We start from the raw sequence: 17,698 nt of genomic DNA, 5'->3' as shown, positions 1-17,698 counted from the left end.
ACTTGCCCTTCCCCCTCAGAAGCCAGGAGAAGGAAGGGGAGCCCCAAGATCCCAGCTGCTGCAACAGTTGAAGCAATAGGGGCAGCAGCTGGATGTGAGCCTGAGGGCTGTATGTGACCCCATCGTGGACCTTGTGTTAAGACTTCCCTGCTTTAAACAATAGATCCCTAAAGCTATTTAATACTTCGTCTTTCATATTTTTATCTCTGTTCCCATTTTGATGTTTATAAGCATCTTTTCAGCAAGGGAGAAGCTGACTATACGTAAGGTCCCATCGCATGCATAAAACACAGCAGCTAAAAAAAAAAGAGGAAAATAATTTTAACTTTAGCCTTTTCATCATCTTAGTCAGTGAGTTGTAGCTAGAATAGACACAGCATTTTCAGCCTGTATTGTGCGGTTTTTTTATTTTATGGCAAGCAAATGGTGTTCCTGGAATATTCCTAGCAACTGATGAAGTAGGTTGTTGCCTTCAAAAGCTCCTGCCTCTAAATCAGTTAGTCTTTCAGGTGCCACCCTGCTCTCTACCTTCTGCTTTGAATATTACTGTTATCCATAGACGGTGCAGACTCACCATGTTTCACACATGTGAAGGGAGTTTCTCTCATTTTTTGGGTTTATTTTAAAGTGGATTTTTGTTATTGTTATGTACTTGCATGCTTAGAGATGGTGTATGGTTTAATAAGACACAGATAAATCCATTTTTTATTTTAAAAAATTCTTAAAGTATCACAGTTGTACTTTACGATGGCCCAGAAATTATGGGGAAAAGATTCATATGTTGTTTTTATTTTTAAAGACCTTGTGAAAGATCATTTCCCTGTTTTTTCCTGTACAAATTAGCGGACCAGTCCTGTGTGTGCTTCTGCATGTGTGTAACTTCATGACTGTAAATTCAGAGGGGCTGTTTTTTCATAAAGTGAATCAATGCATAAGTGTCTGCAAGTGTCCTTTTTTGTGCTTTAATAGTTATTCATTGTTTGTGTGCCCCATGATTATCAATGGATTTTATCACTGCAACAGTCTTTCCAGATAGGGAAATACGTTCCCTATTTCACAGATGAGGAAACAAAGCAGAGGTAGATGAAGGAACTTGCCAACACAGGAAGTCTTTGGCTGAGCTGAGAAAAGAAGGTAGGGCTCCTGAACCCTAGTTCAGAGCCATACCCGCTACTTAACCCTTCAGCAGAGTTACTGTGCGTCCTTGGGATATATCATGTATATTTCTCTACGACCTTGAATCTGTACGTGGGTTCAGTGAGTAGTTTAGCCATAGACAGCCTTGTTGAAGTCAGTGGGGTTCTACTCCCAGTTTCAATATCCTTTGTGTGTTTGCATCCAACACTAGGTTAAAATGGTCCTCACTTGAAGGAAACGTTTCATGGAAAGGTCCTTAGGGAAACAGCTGTAAAGGAGGAAGGAGGACTCATCAGTCAGAAGGTCATGTAAAAATTGCAGCAGCACAGCATATAAGTACAGTAGCAAGTTTCATGTGAAATAAATCCAATTGTGTACCACCAAATACTTATTTTGGGGGTACCATTGTGATCCAGGTCTTCAGCTCTCCTACATCAGTGTACCTTTAATAACTCTTTATGTGACAGACAGTACAAACTGTAAGTAGACAGAAATGGGAAAAGTAAAATATTATATCTAGTTCTTACAAACCCTTTTTACCCATTAATCTCCCCAAAACCTACCTTTCCAATTCATAGTGTGAGTGTCACTTCAAGATAATTTTACAGCTGCTGCCTAGTGCTTCATTGTGTTATAGAAACATGGTAATATAACTTGAAGTAAATACAAATCGCCTTTAATCAAGGCCTCTTGTTTCCTCTACTCTATTTTTGCAAACAGCTGAACATGTTCCAGCTGTGTTATCAGATGCTATAACTGAACTGAGACGTGTTATGGCATTTGCAGTTATGCTGTTTGCTTTTTGTAGTCCAAATTTTGTGATATTACCTGTGAAAGAGTTCTAGGGATCGATTGTCCCTTCCCTGCAGGGAATTGCCCATTTAAAAGTGTTAAAAGTACTCATAAGCAGACCCCTAAAAACGGAGGAAAATCAGCAGTTGCCTGAATGTCACGGGGCATCCATAAATGTGTCTTTTAAATGCTTGAAAAGGGAGGGGAAGCTGGTGGTCCTGAGTACCCACCAAGTGCTACAGTATAATTGTTACCTCCTGTAGTGATACAAGTTTGCTCAATCACTGTAACTTTAACCCTGAGTGAAAGGGTGAGAGTTGCCACAATTCTATTACATTTGTATCACTACAGAATCATGCAAATTAAACTGTTACATTGTAACAGCTTATATTAGTATTACTGGATATCAGTACAATTATTATCTCTATCAGTACCCACAAAGACTAGGATCTGCTCCTTATCTTTCATAAATAATATCTGAAGTATCCATCATAACAATATTTGCACACCATTATTGTCCTTTAACTGTTGCCATAAAATCAGTTTTCTTTCTTTGAGGCAGTGGTGATTTACAGTGACACTGCAGCTTTACTGTCCCCACTTTGGCTGTCTGGATGGAAACTCTTTGATGCTCTCTATTTGTCATTAAGCTCTCTTCAATACATGTTTGAATGCATGTTTGCATGGTTTTTTTTTTTCCTGAAACAGAATAAAAAACATTTTCAAATTTCCTATGAAACGAGAGTCTAAAAAAAATCTTAAAGTGAGCAAAATGTTTTATTTTGATGCATCTGAGATATTTTTTTCTAGTGTCAAAGGTTTGAAACTTTAAAACAATGCTTCTATCAAAACTGTGAATTTTGCCTTCTGAAAGTTGTTGTGATGCAAAACAATTGAAATGTTCAGTTGCAGGAATATTTCTTTTCACTTTTTCCTAAATAGAATCTTATTAAAAATAATGTATTGATTTTAATGAAAATGACATTTTTTGTTGCAAAATCAAGATTTCAAGCCACCTTGAATCTGAAGTCCAGTGCAAGTGGAAAGACACCCATTCACTTTACTGGTCTTTGGGTGAGACTCTGAGCAATCAAGAATAGAAAAAAAACCACCTGATCTGTGAGCGGACCTCTCTGCCACTGAAATTAAGGGGCTCTTATAGGCATAGGATCATCTATTTAGATCTCAGTACCTTGAAAGAAAGGAGGGAGTTAATTATTTAAAATGATAATACATTCCTCCAAATTATACTTTTTTTTGAGCTCCCTAATTCATCATAGTTTCATAGTTTCTAGGGTCAGAAGGGACCTGAGCAGATCGTCTAGTCCGACCCCCTGCCATGGCAGGAAAGAATACTGGGGTCAAACGACCCCAGCAAGATGTTCATTTTAGACTTGCTTCTGCAGGCAAAATAGAAGAGGTGATGGTGAAAATATTAGAACTTTATATGTTCAACCGGTGGCCCATGGGCCTCATGTGGCCTGCAGGGGGTTAATTTGTGGCTCCTGGGCTCCCATCCAGCCACTACTCCTACCATCACTCCTGCTGCAACAGCAGCCACAGTTTTGAGGCTTGTGCGCCTTCCTCTGGCTTCCACTTCCTGCCCCTGCCCCTGTCCCTGCCCCTGGGAGTGGTGCAGTGTAGCGCAGTCCCCAGTTCTGGGTGAGTCTGTGGCTCAGAGTGCCCAAATGGCACAGTGCATTGGGGAGCCTGCAGCTGGGGAGCTGAAGGCGAAGCCAGGGTGCCCATGCACAGTGCAGTGGGAGGCAGAGAGGTGGCATGGCTGGTGGCCTGTGCTGGTGCTGGGGCAGTCTGGAGCCCTTATTTGTGTGGCCCCTCCAACTGCTTAGAAGTTGGACTGCTCTGAACTAGACCACGGTTGGCCAAGCTGCAGCAGTATATGTCCTAAGTAGTACCAGCAGCCTCCATCCATACACATGGCAGACCAGGGAGGGAGGAAGGAATACAGCAATGAATAGGGCATGGAGGAGAAAGAAGAGCAACAGATTGGGCAAAGAGCACAGGGCAGAGAGGAGACCAATGGACTGAGCAGAGGAAGGGAATCAGGGTGGTACTTTGTGAGGGTTAGGGGCTCATTTGTGGCACGCCTACCAAAATGGTTGACCCTACAGTGCTAGACCGCTGCCTGTGGTTCATTGTCCAAAACAATAATGAAAAACTGGATTTGCAAATTTAGCAATTTCCAACTAATCAAATTGTCAGAAAATTCCCATGCAACCAGATGAAAGAATATCTCTACTTCTCTGCAAAATTTTGTATTCTCTGCAACCGGGTTTTGGGTTCTACATGTTGTAAGAACTTTGACTCCTAACCTGCCATTCATGTCTGACCTTTTAGCAAGGGCCTGTCTTTGTTTAAATCTGTAAACAGTGTCCATTTAACTATAAATACTAGTCTTAACATTTAGATCTATGGGATTTGGGGCTGAAGGCGATATCTATACCTTTACCTGTGTCAGGTTAGGAAGTTTGGGGCACTGTGCTGGATAGTTATGGAGAGTGGTGTTTGTGCAGTTTTAAGAATAGATTAGGCAAACACTTGTACTGGATGGTTTAGATAGGGATGACCCTATCACTTCAGAATGACTTAGACAAATTGGAGGATTGGGCCAAAAGGAATCTCATGAGGTTCAACAAGAACACGTGCAAAGTCCTTCACCTAGGACAGGACAATCCCATGCACTGGTACAGGCTGGGGGTTGACTGGCTAAGCAGCAACTCTGCAGAAAAGGACCTTGGGGTTACAGTGAACAATAAACTGAATAAGAACCAGCAATGTGCCCTTGTTGCCAGCCAAGAAGGCAAATGGCATACTGGGCTGCTTTGGTAGGTGTGTTGCCAGTAGGTCAAGGGAAGTGATTATTCCCCTCTATTCGCCATTGGTGAGGACACATCTGGAGTACTGTGTTCAGTTTTGGGCACCCCACTATAGAAAGGATGTGGACAAATTGGAGACAGTCCAGTAGAGGACAACAAAATGGTGAGGGGGCTGGTGGGGCATGTGACTTATGGGGAGAGGCTGAGGGAACTGGGCTTATCTACTCTAGAGAAGAGAAGACTGAGGGGGAATATAATAGCAACCTTCAACTACCTGAAGATGGATTCAAAAAAGGATGGAGCTGGACTGTTCTCCGTGGTGGCAAATGACAGAACAAGGAACAACTGTCTAAGTTGCAGCAAGGGAAGTTCCAGCTAGAAATTTGGAAGAATTTTCTCACTAGGAGGGTAGTAAAACACTGGAACAGGCTACTCACAGAGGTGATGGAAGCTCCATCCTTGGAGGTGTTCAAAACCTAGCTAGACAAAGCTTTGACTGATTCTGCTTTGAGTAGGGGGTTTGGGATGATCTAGATGGGGCTGATCCTGCTTTGAGTAGGGGGTTGGACTAGATGACCTCCTGAGGTCCCTTCCAGCCCTAATTGTCTGTGATTTTGTGATCCTACTTGGGCAGGGAGGGGTCTGGAGGGTTGGACTGGAAAACTTCCTGAGGTTCCTTCCAGCCCAACTTTTCTATGATTCTGTGGTGAGCCTTAGGCAAAATTACCTTTCATACTGAGGTTCTTTTTTATTGCAATATTTTTGGTATAATCCTTTGGGTCCTTTCCTTTGTTCATTTTATTATTCTGTGCAATTTTGTAAAGAGAATAGCAGTTTAAGGACTTTGTCTATAGCTATTAGCATATATCTGCCGAAAAAGCTATTTTTCCAAAAAATGAACCAAAAAAATGTGGGGTCAGCTTATATGCAGGGTCAACATATAATTGGAGCAATACAGTATGGCTTTTTACTTCTCCAGAAAGTACTTTCCTTGGGCACTTTCCTTTAACAAAGATATTTTATTTTTCTCTCTTCTAAGTGAATATCTTCATCAGTCAACTGGCATGAATTTACTGACTGTAGCAAATCAAGTTGCTGAATAAGGGCTCAGTCCTAAATAAACCTCTCCATTGACTTTTTGAGACTTCTCATAGGAATACAGTTACTCAGACATAAGTGTTTACAGCTCAAACCCTATATTAAGTCAGAATTAATCACTTGCGGTGTTTAGAAGTATTTCAGTTCATTTATTATTCCTTCAGATAGACCTGATACAATCTGTTCTCCCATAAACATAAGTTTCTTATGAAAGAAAAAAACGTGGCTATGAGTCACTGAGAAATCTTGAAACCAGCAAATTCATACAGCCAGAGTGTGACAACATTACATGAGAAGCTACAAATCATGAATTAGTTGTGCCTTGCTTATTAAAATGTAATTAACACTGTCGTGTTTGCTGGATTAACTTTGAGAACATCAAGTTAGCTTTCAAGTTTATTATTCAAACCCATTTGCTAGGCTGTAATATTGATTCAATATCATGCTGCTGTATATGTTGAAGGCTGGTTTGACCTCTTTTATTTGCACTTTGTGCTAGCATTGGTAATGCCTGAATTAAATGACATTAAGTATGAGGAACGAAAGTAGAGCTTGTAATTTAATGCCAGTCATTATTATTATTGCCAGTTATTATTGTGAGGAGTAAACACTGCAGAGTTGAGGTGAAACAGAGCCAGAAGGCAATAGAAAGCCTATTCAGCTATTTATTTTGGCCAAAAGCTCTTCCCTTGGCTATAATATTTGCTTGGTTATGCAGTTTCAGCAGGTATGTATTAAATAACACCAATTTATAATCCACAACTAGATTAGGAGTATCAGATTCTTGAGTGGGTCAGATTCCTGTTTGAATTCTCAGGTGTGGGCTGGGTATTGGGATTTGGTATTCAGCACAGTGGCAGTGAATCACCCCAGCTATCAGAGGAATAGCCACACATAGTTTAAGAGCAGAATCTTCTATAACATCAGGCACTTTTACATGTGCTCCAGTGTGGAGGGTGCTTTAATTACAGCGGCTCTTGGGAGCTGCTGTAATTAAAGCACCCACAACGCCTCGTATATTTGGTGTCCCATGCTTCAAAATGGCACGAGGGAGCTTTAACTAAAGCTTGTCAAACGAGCTTTAGTTAAAGCACCCATAACACCATTTTAAAGTGTGGGGGTGCTGAATACATGCAGCTCTGAGGCTGCTGAAGTGTGCTAATTAGCACAGTCCAGCAGACTCAGTTAATTGAGTCTGCTCTGACACATGTTAGCATGTGTTGGAGCAAGTGTTGGGCATGTGTATAGGTGTCCATCATGACTAAACTTTTAGTTTACTATTGCTTTTATTAAAGTCCCCTTCATCAATTACACAGTATTTATAACTGCTGCTATTTCTGCCCTTTGCTTTCCCGTTTTTGTCTCTTCTTCTGTCTTTTCTCTGCATCTTCTTCCTGCATCAAGGGCCACTTCCTTCTTAAGTATCTCACTTCCATCCTGTTCCCTTTGCCGTGTTATACAGTGATCAATGATAAAAGTAGTAATGGCAAGTCATGTGTCACTGTTTTGCTCTGGAATTAGTCCCTATAAATTGAGCAGGAGTGAAGGAGTTTGTACTTCTGAGTCATTGTCTCAGGCTGGCTGTACGCACTGGACAATAGCAGCATATCATCAATTTGCCTTTCTTTCTTTTGCATTTGGAAGGTTCATTTTACAACCAGAAGGACTGCAAGATTAGACTTGGTTTTTAAAAACACAGGCTGTGGATAATCTGAATAAGACTACATAAGTACATACAGGTTTCCCTTGCTTTATGCGGCGCATACGTTCCTGGAAAACTGCACATAACTCAAATTTTCATAAAGGGAACTCAGTTTATAAGGTGACAGATAGGGATATTTTCCCGTGGGGGTGAGGGAGGGAGTGGGGCTGGGGCTAGGGAAGGAAGGTGCAGAGGGAGGGGCGCAGCGCAGGTGATCAGCTGCAGGCAGGTGGTGTGAGCCACTCTTGGGGCTGCAGCAGGGAGCAAAGCAGAGGGAACTGTCAGTGGGTGCAAGGCACAGGACTGGGGGACACAGATCTTGCTGCTATGTACACCCCAGGAAGACTGCAAGCAGGGGGGCTGCGCCGGGCTCTTCCCAGGGGTGTGTACCCCTGGATCTGCACGTGGGACAAGGGCAGGCTGCTGCTGCAAGCTGAAGCCAGCAGCAGCACCAGGCTCTTCCCAGCAGGGGGCTGGGCCATGCTGTGCTTAGGGCGGGTGGCGGTGCTGGGAGGGGGTCTGCAGCCACCCGTTTTGCCATAGCCCCCCCCCTCCACCTCCCCTTCCAGCACTGCCACCCCCCATCCCAAGTGCAACACAGCCTAGCCCCTCACTGGGAAGACCAGGCCCAGCCCACAGCAGCAGCCTGCCCTCATCTGCATGCAGATCCGGGGGCACCTGGCACCCAGGAAGAGCCTGGTGCAGCCCTCCCAGGGTGCACATAGCAGCAAAAGCCCCACACCCACTGACAGTTTCCTCTGCTTTGCTCCCTGCTGCAGCCCAGGAGCGACTGACGCAACCTGCCTGCAGCCACTGGGCTGTACTGCACCCCTCCCCCTGTCCCTTCCCCTACAGACTTACCTCACATATAATGAATTTACCTCAGATATAACAAATTTTGGGTGTTAAAAGGGTTATCGCATAAGAGCAAATTTGCATATACAGAACCACATAAAGAGAGGGAAACCTATAAAATACATCAGATCAGGTCCTGAGGCTAGGTATTTATCATCACTTCACTAAGTCTGCTACTAAAATCTCTGTTGTAAATTCAGGTGTACCTAGCTAAAGAATTCAGGGTATGCCTGCTTTTACATGCACTGGACTTGCAATAGGGGAAGAGAGATACTGATAGATGCAAACTTTATTTATCCAGAAGGGATGCATGTGCTGGACGACAGATAAAAACATACTCTCCAAAACTGGTGCAGCTCAAATAAAGAATTTTACCAAACTTGGGTATGCCTTAATTAAAAGCTACAGGATGATGTGTGGCTGAAGATATGGAGACAGCTGTTACTTAGACATTATTGAAGTGCTCTTTACTCATTGTGGGAAGTCACTGAGCCTTGCCTATTTATGGCTAGATGGTGATATTCTAAGGACCTTGTTATACATTAATTTTAGATGCCTTCTAAAGCTCTTTTCCCCTGGATTGTCCACACATTAACACGCAAAACTAGCTTTAAGCGTACTTTTAGCAGCTTAAAGTTAGGCCACTCCAAGGCAGGTTTATCTCTGGTCTGTGTTATTCAGTTCATGTTCCATTAATGTGTGGCCACTCCCTACAGACAGCTACGCTGCCGTCCTCCAGCATCCCAGGATGCAGTGTCCCCCCTTCCTGTTCTGTGTCGACAAATGTTCTACCCCCTGTACTCTACTGCACAGCAGGGTGGAGACAGGGGGAATCTGGCACCAAGCCAAATCTCCCTCCTGCTCCCAGGTGTGTGACCTTCCCACCTCCAGAAGTGTGACCCCATGCAAACACCCAGCAGAGAATATGCCATTTAACCAAGTCACAGGGTCTGGGAGTGGGGTCTAGGAAGGGTGGGGTGGGGAACAAGGTAGGAGGCTGGATTGGGTCCCCATGAGCAGGGGTTTGCTTCCCAAGGCATGGGTAGTAGCTCCCCCAAAAGTGCCTTCCCTTGCTGCTCCCAGCTCCAGCCACCCCAGGAAGCACAGCCCCTAGTCCCAGTTTATTAAAACATGAGACCTTTTGAATTTACTACCTCTTTATTTCTTTTTAAATTCTTTGTTTTTTTTTTACTATTTGTTTTATCCTTCAGTGGCTGATTTCCTTCATTTCACCAGCCATTCCCCACCCCCATTTCCTTTCTACCTCACATTTTATTATATACCCAGATCCTGTTAACTTTCTGCCTCCCAGCTTCGTGTTCCTGCCCCCCCCCCAACCCATCTCCAACACCCCCATGTAGAGCAGGCATAGAAGCCTGTCGTGGCTCAGCAGACCTTTAGTGGCAAGTCGCACCTTGGTCTGGCCCCTGCTCACCAGCCCTCTAGTGGCAAGTAGAGCAATGCAGATGGGGGACAGCCAGAAGGTTTTTTTAGCCTTAAGGTGTGACTGCTCCAGACTTAAGCTAACACTAACACTGATCAATGTCTGAGCAGTTCATCGTGCAACATGTAACACGGCCCTCACTCAGGAGTGGGCAAAATATAGCCTGCAGGCTGGATCCAGCCCTCCAAGATATTCTGTCTGGCCCGTGGCAGGTTCCTTGGCCCGCCCGCCTGCCCCAGGTGCATGGGACAGCCCAGGCTGTGGCACATGTGTAACCAGTCCTGCTGCCCCCAGACACATGGCAGGTTAGGGGTGGAACAGTGACTGGACTCAGATTCCCAGCATCCCCCATGGTGGTAGCTCACTTTGCTCGGGTGCCACTGCCAGTTCACCCTGCACCCACCACAGTGGGTGCTGGACAGAGCAGGTGAGTAGGGTCTTCATGGAGATCGGCCCAGTACACCCACAGGCAGGGTGCACTTGGCCAGACAGATGGGATAGGGCCGTGGGCAAATGGCGAGCAGTGTCCAGGAGTGGGTCGGGTGGGACCAGGGCCAAGATCGCAGGGCAGTAACAGTGCAGGGCTGGGGCCCAAGGCAGAGCTACCATCCACTCACCATGCTTCCCTACCCATGGAACCGGTGCCTGTCTCAGGGATGTGCAGGGAGCAGATTGCAGCTCTGCTCCAGGCCCTGGCCCCATGCTGTCACCACCCCATGGTACTGGCCTATCCACCTGTCCTATTCCCAAATGCCACTCCTTGCCTGCCGGCAGTCCCATCTAATCCACCTAGCTGAGCACACCCTGCTCATCCACCCACTCAGTCCAGTGTCCCCAGTGATAGGTGCAGGACAGAAGGCCTGGGGCTAAATAGACTCAGTTGCACCTCCCTGTCACACCAGGCCAGACTGGGTCAGCACCCCTTCCCCCTCGGCCTGCCACAGCTTACCAAAACTCCTTAAGTGGCCCTCTAGCCCAAATAATAGCCCTTCCCTGCCCAAACTCAACAGTATCATGCTCCAGTTGAGTTTGGGCAGGGAAACTCTGGCACTGTTTGTGAAGTATGGCATTTCATGGTATTCACTGTGAGTAAGGGTATGTCACTTCATTGAGTACTCTCAGAGTTATTCAAGCTACAGGATATTCCTCGGATGCTGCTGGGTGGGTGGCATTAAGTCTATGAGTAGCCAAAAAAAAGAGTAAGGGACCATCTGATAGAGAATGAGTCACAGACTGCAGAGAACGCCACCCATATGAAAGTGATTATGTGGCTTAGAAAGTAAGCTAGCAAAATGTAACGCATTAAAGGAAGCTGTTTTTAAACCATATTGGAAAGGATTTGACAGGAGAATGAAGAGAGAGGAAGAAAGATCAAACGGAAGTCAAGAAGTCGTGAGGGAATGAGTATTTTTGCTTATATCTATCTCTGTATAGGTGCGGACATCCCGCTCTTTGGGCTGGATCCTAATCATTATGTTGGTGTATATCCAAACTACCACTGCAGTGAGTGCAGCTACACTGGACTTGTACCAGTGCAACTTTTACCAGAGTCTGAATACCTCTTACAGCTGTTTTTTACCTTAATTGTTGCAAAGGGGTGGTTAATTTAAAGCCAGAATCTCTACCTCATCATATAAACAGTGCTGAGTGAGTACAGAGCCAGTATAGAAGGCTACAAGATCAGCATAGTGGCATTATTAAGTGCAGACTGCACAGAAGTAAATTATTACACAGACTGGGGCAGCAGACAGCCAGATCTGTGGCATTCCATGTTGTGGAGAGTCCCTGTAACTTTTCTCTTGGGAGCAGAGAGGTTTCCTATGCATGTAGTCAGGGATCCCATGACATACCTCTGGATGACCTCAGATACCTGTAGGTCATATTGCTTCCTGAACCCACAAAACACTGTGCTCAGCAGGAAGCTCCTGCAGCAATGGCTGAGGCCAATCTACTGACCTTGGTAAGACTTGCCGCCTCTTGTGACTGCCCTAGAAACTCTAAGGCTGCGATGGACAACTACCAAGAATTGTTTGGGAGGGTGTACCCTTCCATCCCTGTTCTAACTCAAGTGATTGAAATGGACAAGAACACATAGGATAGACAACCTCTGTTTGCACTGATTTTGGAAAGTCATGTCGAACTGATATATATATAATTTGGAAATAAACAAGCTCTGCTAAAACACAGTACAGTCATTGAGAATCCACGTGGTGCTGAATAATAAGTTATTGAATTTAAGATACACAAATCTGTTGCTCAGTAAGGGGCTTTGGTGGTGATTCACTGGGCACATCAACATGAGATGTTTACTGTGGAGACACCTAATGAGCACAGTAAATATCTTGGTGTCTTTGTATGTGGCCCTGTTACACTGCAGGACACTAATAAACTCCGCAGCAGGTTAGTACTTGTAAATACAAGTACTGTCCTGCTGCAGAGTTTTTTCATGCTCAGCAACACACATGTAAACGTTGTCCTGGCTGGCTGGGACACAAGGGAGCTTCATTGTGGGCGCTGCCTGCCAGCTAGCTCCACACTAAAGCACCCTCGTGCCCCAGCCAGCCGCTCAGCAGCATGTTGAACTGGGTTGGAGCAGCCCTGGACTGGCAGTTTGACCCCCAAACTCCCTGCCAGCCGGAGCTCCTCCACCCCAGCTCGGTGTGCTGTGGTCCTGGGCACACATTTAAACAGCACACCTTGGAGCAAAGAATTCCAGCGCTATTTGCATCAGAGTTTATTGCTGTGAATTAATTGCACATGTAGACGCACCATTGATTAGTATTATCTGGTTACATTTATTTGGAGCCATGGCATATTTATATGTGGTAACTTCATAATGGCAACCAGTACTCTGTACAGGTGTTGCTAGCCTTTCATTTCACTGGTTCATCTGAACTGCAGGGTAGCTATTCCCATCTTCCTCTTCTCTGCAGTATTTCTGGTTTATGAAATGTACAACTCAAACTAACCCTTGTATCTTATTTTGAGAAACCAGCCATCTTATTATGTTATTTTAGCTTTTCTAGTACTGAGAAGCACAACATTACATTATTTTTCAGTTGCTCCCTAGTCTAAATTCCTCGAGGGTGCAGTTTTCTGAAGTATTTGTCCTTTTGTGCATTTCCACTGAAGTCAATGCTGGGCATTTTTAGAAACTCCAAACTTATATAGAGTTTTCTTTTCACACAGGCTGGGCCTATTTCTACCTTTACTTACACTGCTGTAAATCAGAAGTAGCTCCACCCAAGTCACTGGAATTGCAGCAGAGTTACGCTGGAGTAAGTGATCAGATTCAGTTCTTAGATCTTCTATAACACAGTCATAAGTATCCTTTATTAATAAGTTAAGCAGTGCAGTGCAGTGACTGATTAATACTTTTGCCACTGAGGATTTTTTTGCCATGAACTATTTGGATTTGTAATTAAATCTCTGCCTTGCAGAGGTAAGTGCCTCTTATCATATATCTCAAACTGGGCACCCAGGAGGTAGTTGCATACAACTTTAATACTAAAACTTTTAGGTTGTGTGAATGGTACTAAGCTGGTTGTACAGTGCTGGTAAAACTGATGTAACCTATTAAATCAATGATTTGTTGCTGAATAGTGATGATGATTGCTACTGCAGTTGTTACATGCGTACAGCATTAGTAAGTATATTTTTATCAGACCAGCATCCAGGGGCCCTGGCTGGGATCAGGACACCAGCATGCTGAGTGTTGTACAAACACAGATAAGTGTCAGCCCTTGCCTTAAAGCAGAGACCTCCAACTCATACAGCCCCAGGCCTGATCTGGACCACAGGGTTCTTTGTGGACTGGATCCAGACCCAGAGGAAAATCTGTGAATCTCTGCCGGTGGGGTGAGCAACAGCAGCATTAACCCCCATGGGTGCCTGAGCCACTGTATCAGCTCAGGAAGCTGTGGGGGTCAACACTGATATTTGCCATGCTGCTGCAGAATTGAGTTCCCAGCAGGGTTTCCATATCTGGACATTTGGCAGCAGGGTGAGTGACAGCAGCAACAACCCTCACAGAACAGCTGCTGAATTACCAGTCACTCCAGGAGTCATGTGGGCCATATGTTTGACACACCTGCTTTAAAGTGTACATGTATCTTGTGTGTGTTGAGACAGGAAAGCTTAAGAGTCTGTCTCATAGTAATAATGTTACAGGATTATATCTATAGCAAGTTGGGGAAATGCAGAGTTTTTTTGTGTTAAAGTCTTAAAGTTCTTTTCAGAAAGTGTCTATGAAAGTTTGAAAATAACAGTGAAAACTCAGCTACTTGGTGGTGAGCATGGCTATCTGGCATTATTATGGTTTTACTTTCTTTTATTTTATTTTATTCAGAGTTTCCAAAAATATAAACCACCTCTATTCATGTCTCTGCATTTATAACTGTGGTAAACGTGAATCCTGTAAATCTAACCACCAAATAGAAAATCTCACTAACATCTCTCACCCTTTGTCTACAAGCCTGGATGACTTTGTTATGTGCTTGCTCAACAAAGATTTAACCACCTATTGCTGGAATGGAAGCCATATACTGTAGGGCAGTTGTTCTCAGCCTTTTTCCTACCGGGACCCATTTGCAAAAGTCCACGGCCTGTCCCGACCCACACCCCCCTGGCCCTGCCAATGTCCAACCCCTGCCCCGCAGGCCATGCTGGTGTCCCTTACTCCTGACCCACAGCTCCTTGCCCCTTCCAGCCCTGCCAGAGGGGTCCCTAGCTGCCCCCATCCCATTCGGGCCAGAGTTCAGTGGCTGCGGCAGCTCTGGCTCACATGAATGGCAGCAGAGCAAGTCCAGCCTCAGCACAGGCGCGAGAGAAGAGGAGGAGAGGCCTGTGGCACACCCCCTGCCCTGGGCTGGGGCTGCCACGTCACACCAGGTCGCCTAGTCATGGCCCCTCCTGCCCCACTGAGCGGTGTCTCCCGGCCACCCTGCCCCTGTGAGCACAGGCACCCACTGGCCCCAGTGCCGCCAGCCTGACCACACAACTCTCCCTCAAGTCTCAGTTCCTGGTCACCTTCCCCCACTGCCAACACACTCACACATGCTTTCTCTTTCTCTCTCCCTCTCCCTCTCTCTCTCTCTCTCCCCGCCCCCCAACACCCCTCCAAGCCCCAGCCCTCCAACCCCCACTCCCCATACACTTACCTAGACCCAGCTGCTGGCGCTGCTCTCACAGCTCTACCTGGCTGCATGTGTATGCAGACGTACACGTGCCCATTGTCTCCAGTCACCCGAAGCAGCACCTTTTTCTGTAACTTGCTTGTGACCCTTTGAAATATTCTTGTGACCCACGGGTTGAGAAACACTGCTGTGTGGGAAAGGTCCTGGACTGGGACTTGGAACACCTGCATTCAGTTCCTGGCTCTGCCACTGGCCTGCTGGAAGACCATGGACTAGCCATTTCCCTGCTTTGTGCCTCAGTCCTGTATGTAAAATGGAGACTACGAGGCTCTCCTCCTTCAAGTGCTTTGACATCTGCCAGTGAAAAGCACCAGATTAGGACTACTGCTGTCAGTGCATTGTGTGCCAGTCCCATTACTACACTGCTGCCAAACGTGCTGCAGATTACGAGCTAGGAAGGATGATCCTAAAGTAAAAAATAAACCTGTCATGACACATTAACAAAGTTTCTTTGGTAAGGGCAGTAGCTTAGAGGGAGGGTGGTGGCCTTGCCAGGGTTTGGGAGTTAGTAATTAAGAAGGAGAGTCTCAGTGAGTGTCCCAGGTGCTAGTGTGAGTGAGTGATATCCTATTTAACAGGGAAGCTGAAAGGCAAGCTGACTAGTGCAAGGAAAGAAGTGATCTAATAGACTTTCTTGCTTTGTTTTCCTGGCAGGATGGAGAAAAAGAAGATAGTGATGAAATCCAAAGTTGCTTCTTCGAACCTTCTGAGGGCACTGCATTCACTCTATCAGTTCGGTCATCTCTGTGACGTGATAGTCCACACCGAACAGATGGGAATTCAGGAGGAGTTTCTGGTTCACAAGGCTGTATTGGCAGCTTCCAGCAATTACTTCAAGGGGCTGTTTCTTCATGATGAGATGTTGGACACTAAGACCCGCACAGTGACTCTACAAGATATTTATACGGAAGAATTCACTTCCTTCCTGGAGTTTGTTTATACTGCCGAAGTAGAGATTGAGGTAGAGAAATTGCATCGGATGAAGGAAATAGCTGAGAGACTTGAGTGCAAGGATTTGCTTGATATTTGCGAAGAAATGAACTTGGAGAGTAAGGAAGGCTTAGATCCAAGTGTCCATTTAAAAGGTCAGATACACAAAAATGGTGGGTCCCAGTGGGCTTATGTCCCACAAACAGAAGACAGTGAACTGGGTAATTCATCCCCATCTGGGGCAACACCGCTGCAAAGAAAACTGTGGGATGGCCAGAAACACAGGAAATTATTAACCAGCTATGAACTTGTGGAATGTCAACCTACAGATCCAAACAAGGAAGGGACTGCTCTTTCAGAGTCAACAGCTGGGATGGCCAAGCTAGCTGAGCATAACAAAACAGACACAAGTGAGATGATTGGCGTGGATGCTGCCAATCCAGGGGGAAAGAAGACCCGCTGTTCTGCCCCAAGTGAACCAGACTCCAAGGAAACCTGCATAGTCATTAAAAAGCTGCTCCCTGCCCAAGGGGAAGATGAAAATACTTTAATCTCAGAGCTGCCCAGTAAATTTGAGCCCAGGAGATCACTTCGCAACGGATCAAAAATCTTGCCCCAAATGTACACATGTGAGAAGTGTAACCAGTCATTCCATTTCATCAAGCAGTATCAGTCACACATGGAGCTGAAGCATAATATTAACATTGTCACCAAATACAGCTGCAACCTATGTGACCAGCTCTTCTCTAATCGCCAGAACCTGAAACAGCACAAGCTCACCGTCCACAGTGATGAGAGGCGCTTCCCTTGCATGTCCTGTGACAAGAGATTTAAGCGCCAGAAGGATATCAATGACCATGTTCGGAGGGTTCATGAAAAGAAAAGGAGCCCTCAGGCATGCCCATATTGTGACAAGGTTATCAGCTCCAAGTGTGGCCTCACAGTTCATATGCGCACGCACACAGGAGAGAAGCCCTACAAATGTGAACACTGCCTTGCAAGCTTTGCTCAGAGATCTGCTTACAATACCCATGTAAGGTATGGCCTTCCATGTGGGGGTGTGCCCAGGCATGGGAAGAGAGGGTGGGTTTCAGAACATCTTTGATTGCTTCTGTGCTAGGATACTATAGGTCAGAAACAAAGCCTTTTGAAGCTGGCACAAGTCTTTCCATTGACTTCAATGGGCTATGCAGTCTGGGATTCTTAAAGCCATGTGGGAGATGTAGCTAGACATTTCTTATTGAAATGGATAAGAGTTGGGCCACCAGGTCCTATCAGTAGCTTTGAAAGTTTCGGCTGGTGGGTTTTAAATGCGGGCCAGGAAAATTGTGTTGTGTTAAAAATGAACTGTAGGGGTAAGAGAGAAAGGAAACAGGTCAGTCTGGATAGTGGGGAGGAGGCAGGGAACAGGTCAGTCTGCTCAACTACTCTTGCCCTCAGCATCCACTCCGGCCAGTGGGAGAAACAGAGTACTGGACTAGGTGGATCTGCGGTGTGACTCGGTACAGCCTTTCCTACAAACAGGAAAATGGCCCTTTCAGAAGTGGCCAGATAGCTTGACACTTCATTGTTGTTTGATCAGAAATCCTGAGGACTGTGGGCTTCTCAAACATTGATTGACTGGAAATGAGATGGTAAAATCACCTGGTGTTCAGATCTGCCTGTAGTCACTCAGCATACCAAAGAGGTTGTGTGTGCATGCCGCTGG

General features: G+C 45.4%; 1 protein-coding gene across 3 annotated transcripts in view; it reads left to right on the top strand.

The window, feature by feature from the left end:
- The window catches only part of LOC149873834 (uncharacterized), a 39,451-nt gene that overhangs the window by 2,951 nt on the left and 18,802 nt on the right, over positions 1 to 17,698 (top strand). For 2 of the 3 annotated variants that reach the window (XM_090051848.1, XM_090051857.1), the window contains exons 2-3: positions 13,055 to 13,143; positions 15,715 to 17,028. In XM_090051848.1, the coding sequence (XP_089907974.1) occupies positions 15,716 to 17,028 (1,313 nt within the window). In that variant the 5' untranslated portion in view covers positions 13,055 to 13,143; position 15,715. The remainder of the gene's footprint in view (positions 1 to 13,054; positions 13,144 to 15,714; positions 17,029 to 17,698) is intronic. The other variant, XM_090051839.1, reaches the window with a different exon arrangement.

This window comes from Crocodylus siamensis, chromosome 1, assembly GCF_052110815.1.
Source record: "Crocodylus siamensis isolate JL-2025a chromosome 1, ASM5211081v1, whole genome shotgun sequence".
Taxonomy (NCBI): Eukaryota; Metazoa; Chordata; order Crocodylia; family Crocodylidae; genus Crocodylus; species Crocodylus siamensis.
The sequence above is the reverse complement of the archived record's forward strand: the minus strand, read 5'-3'. Positions and strand labels throughout refer to the sequence as shown.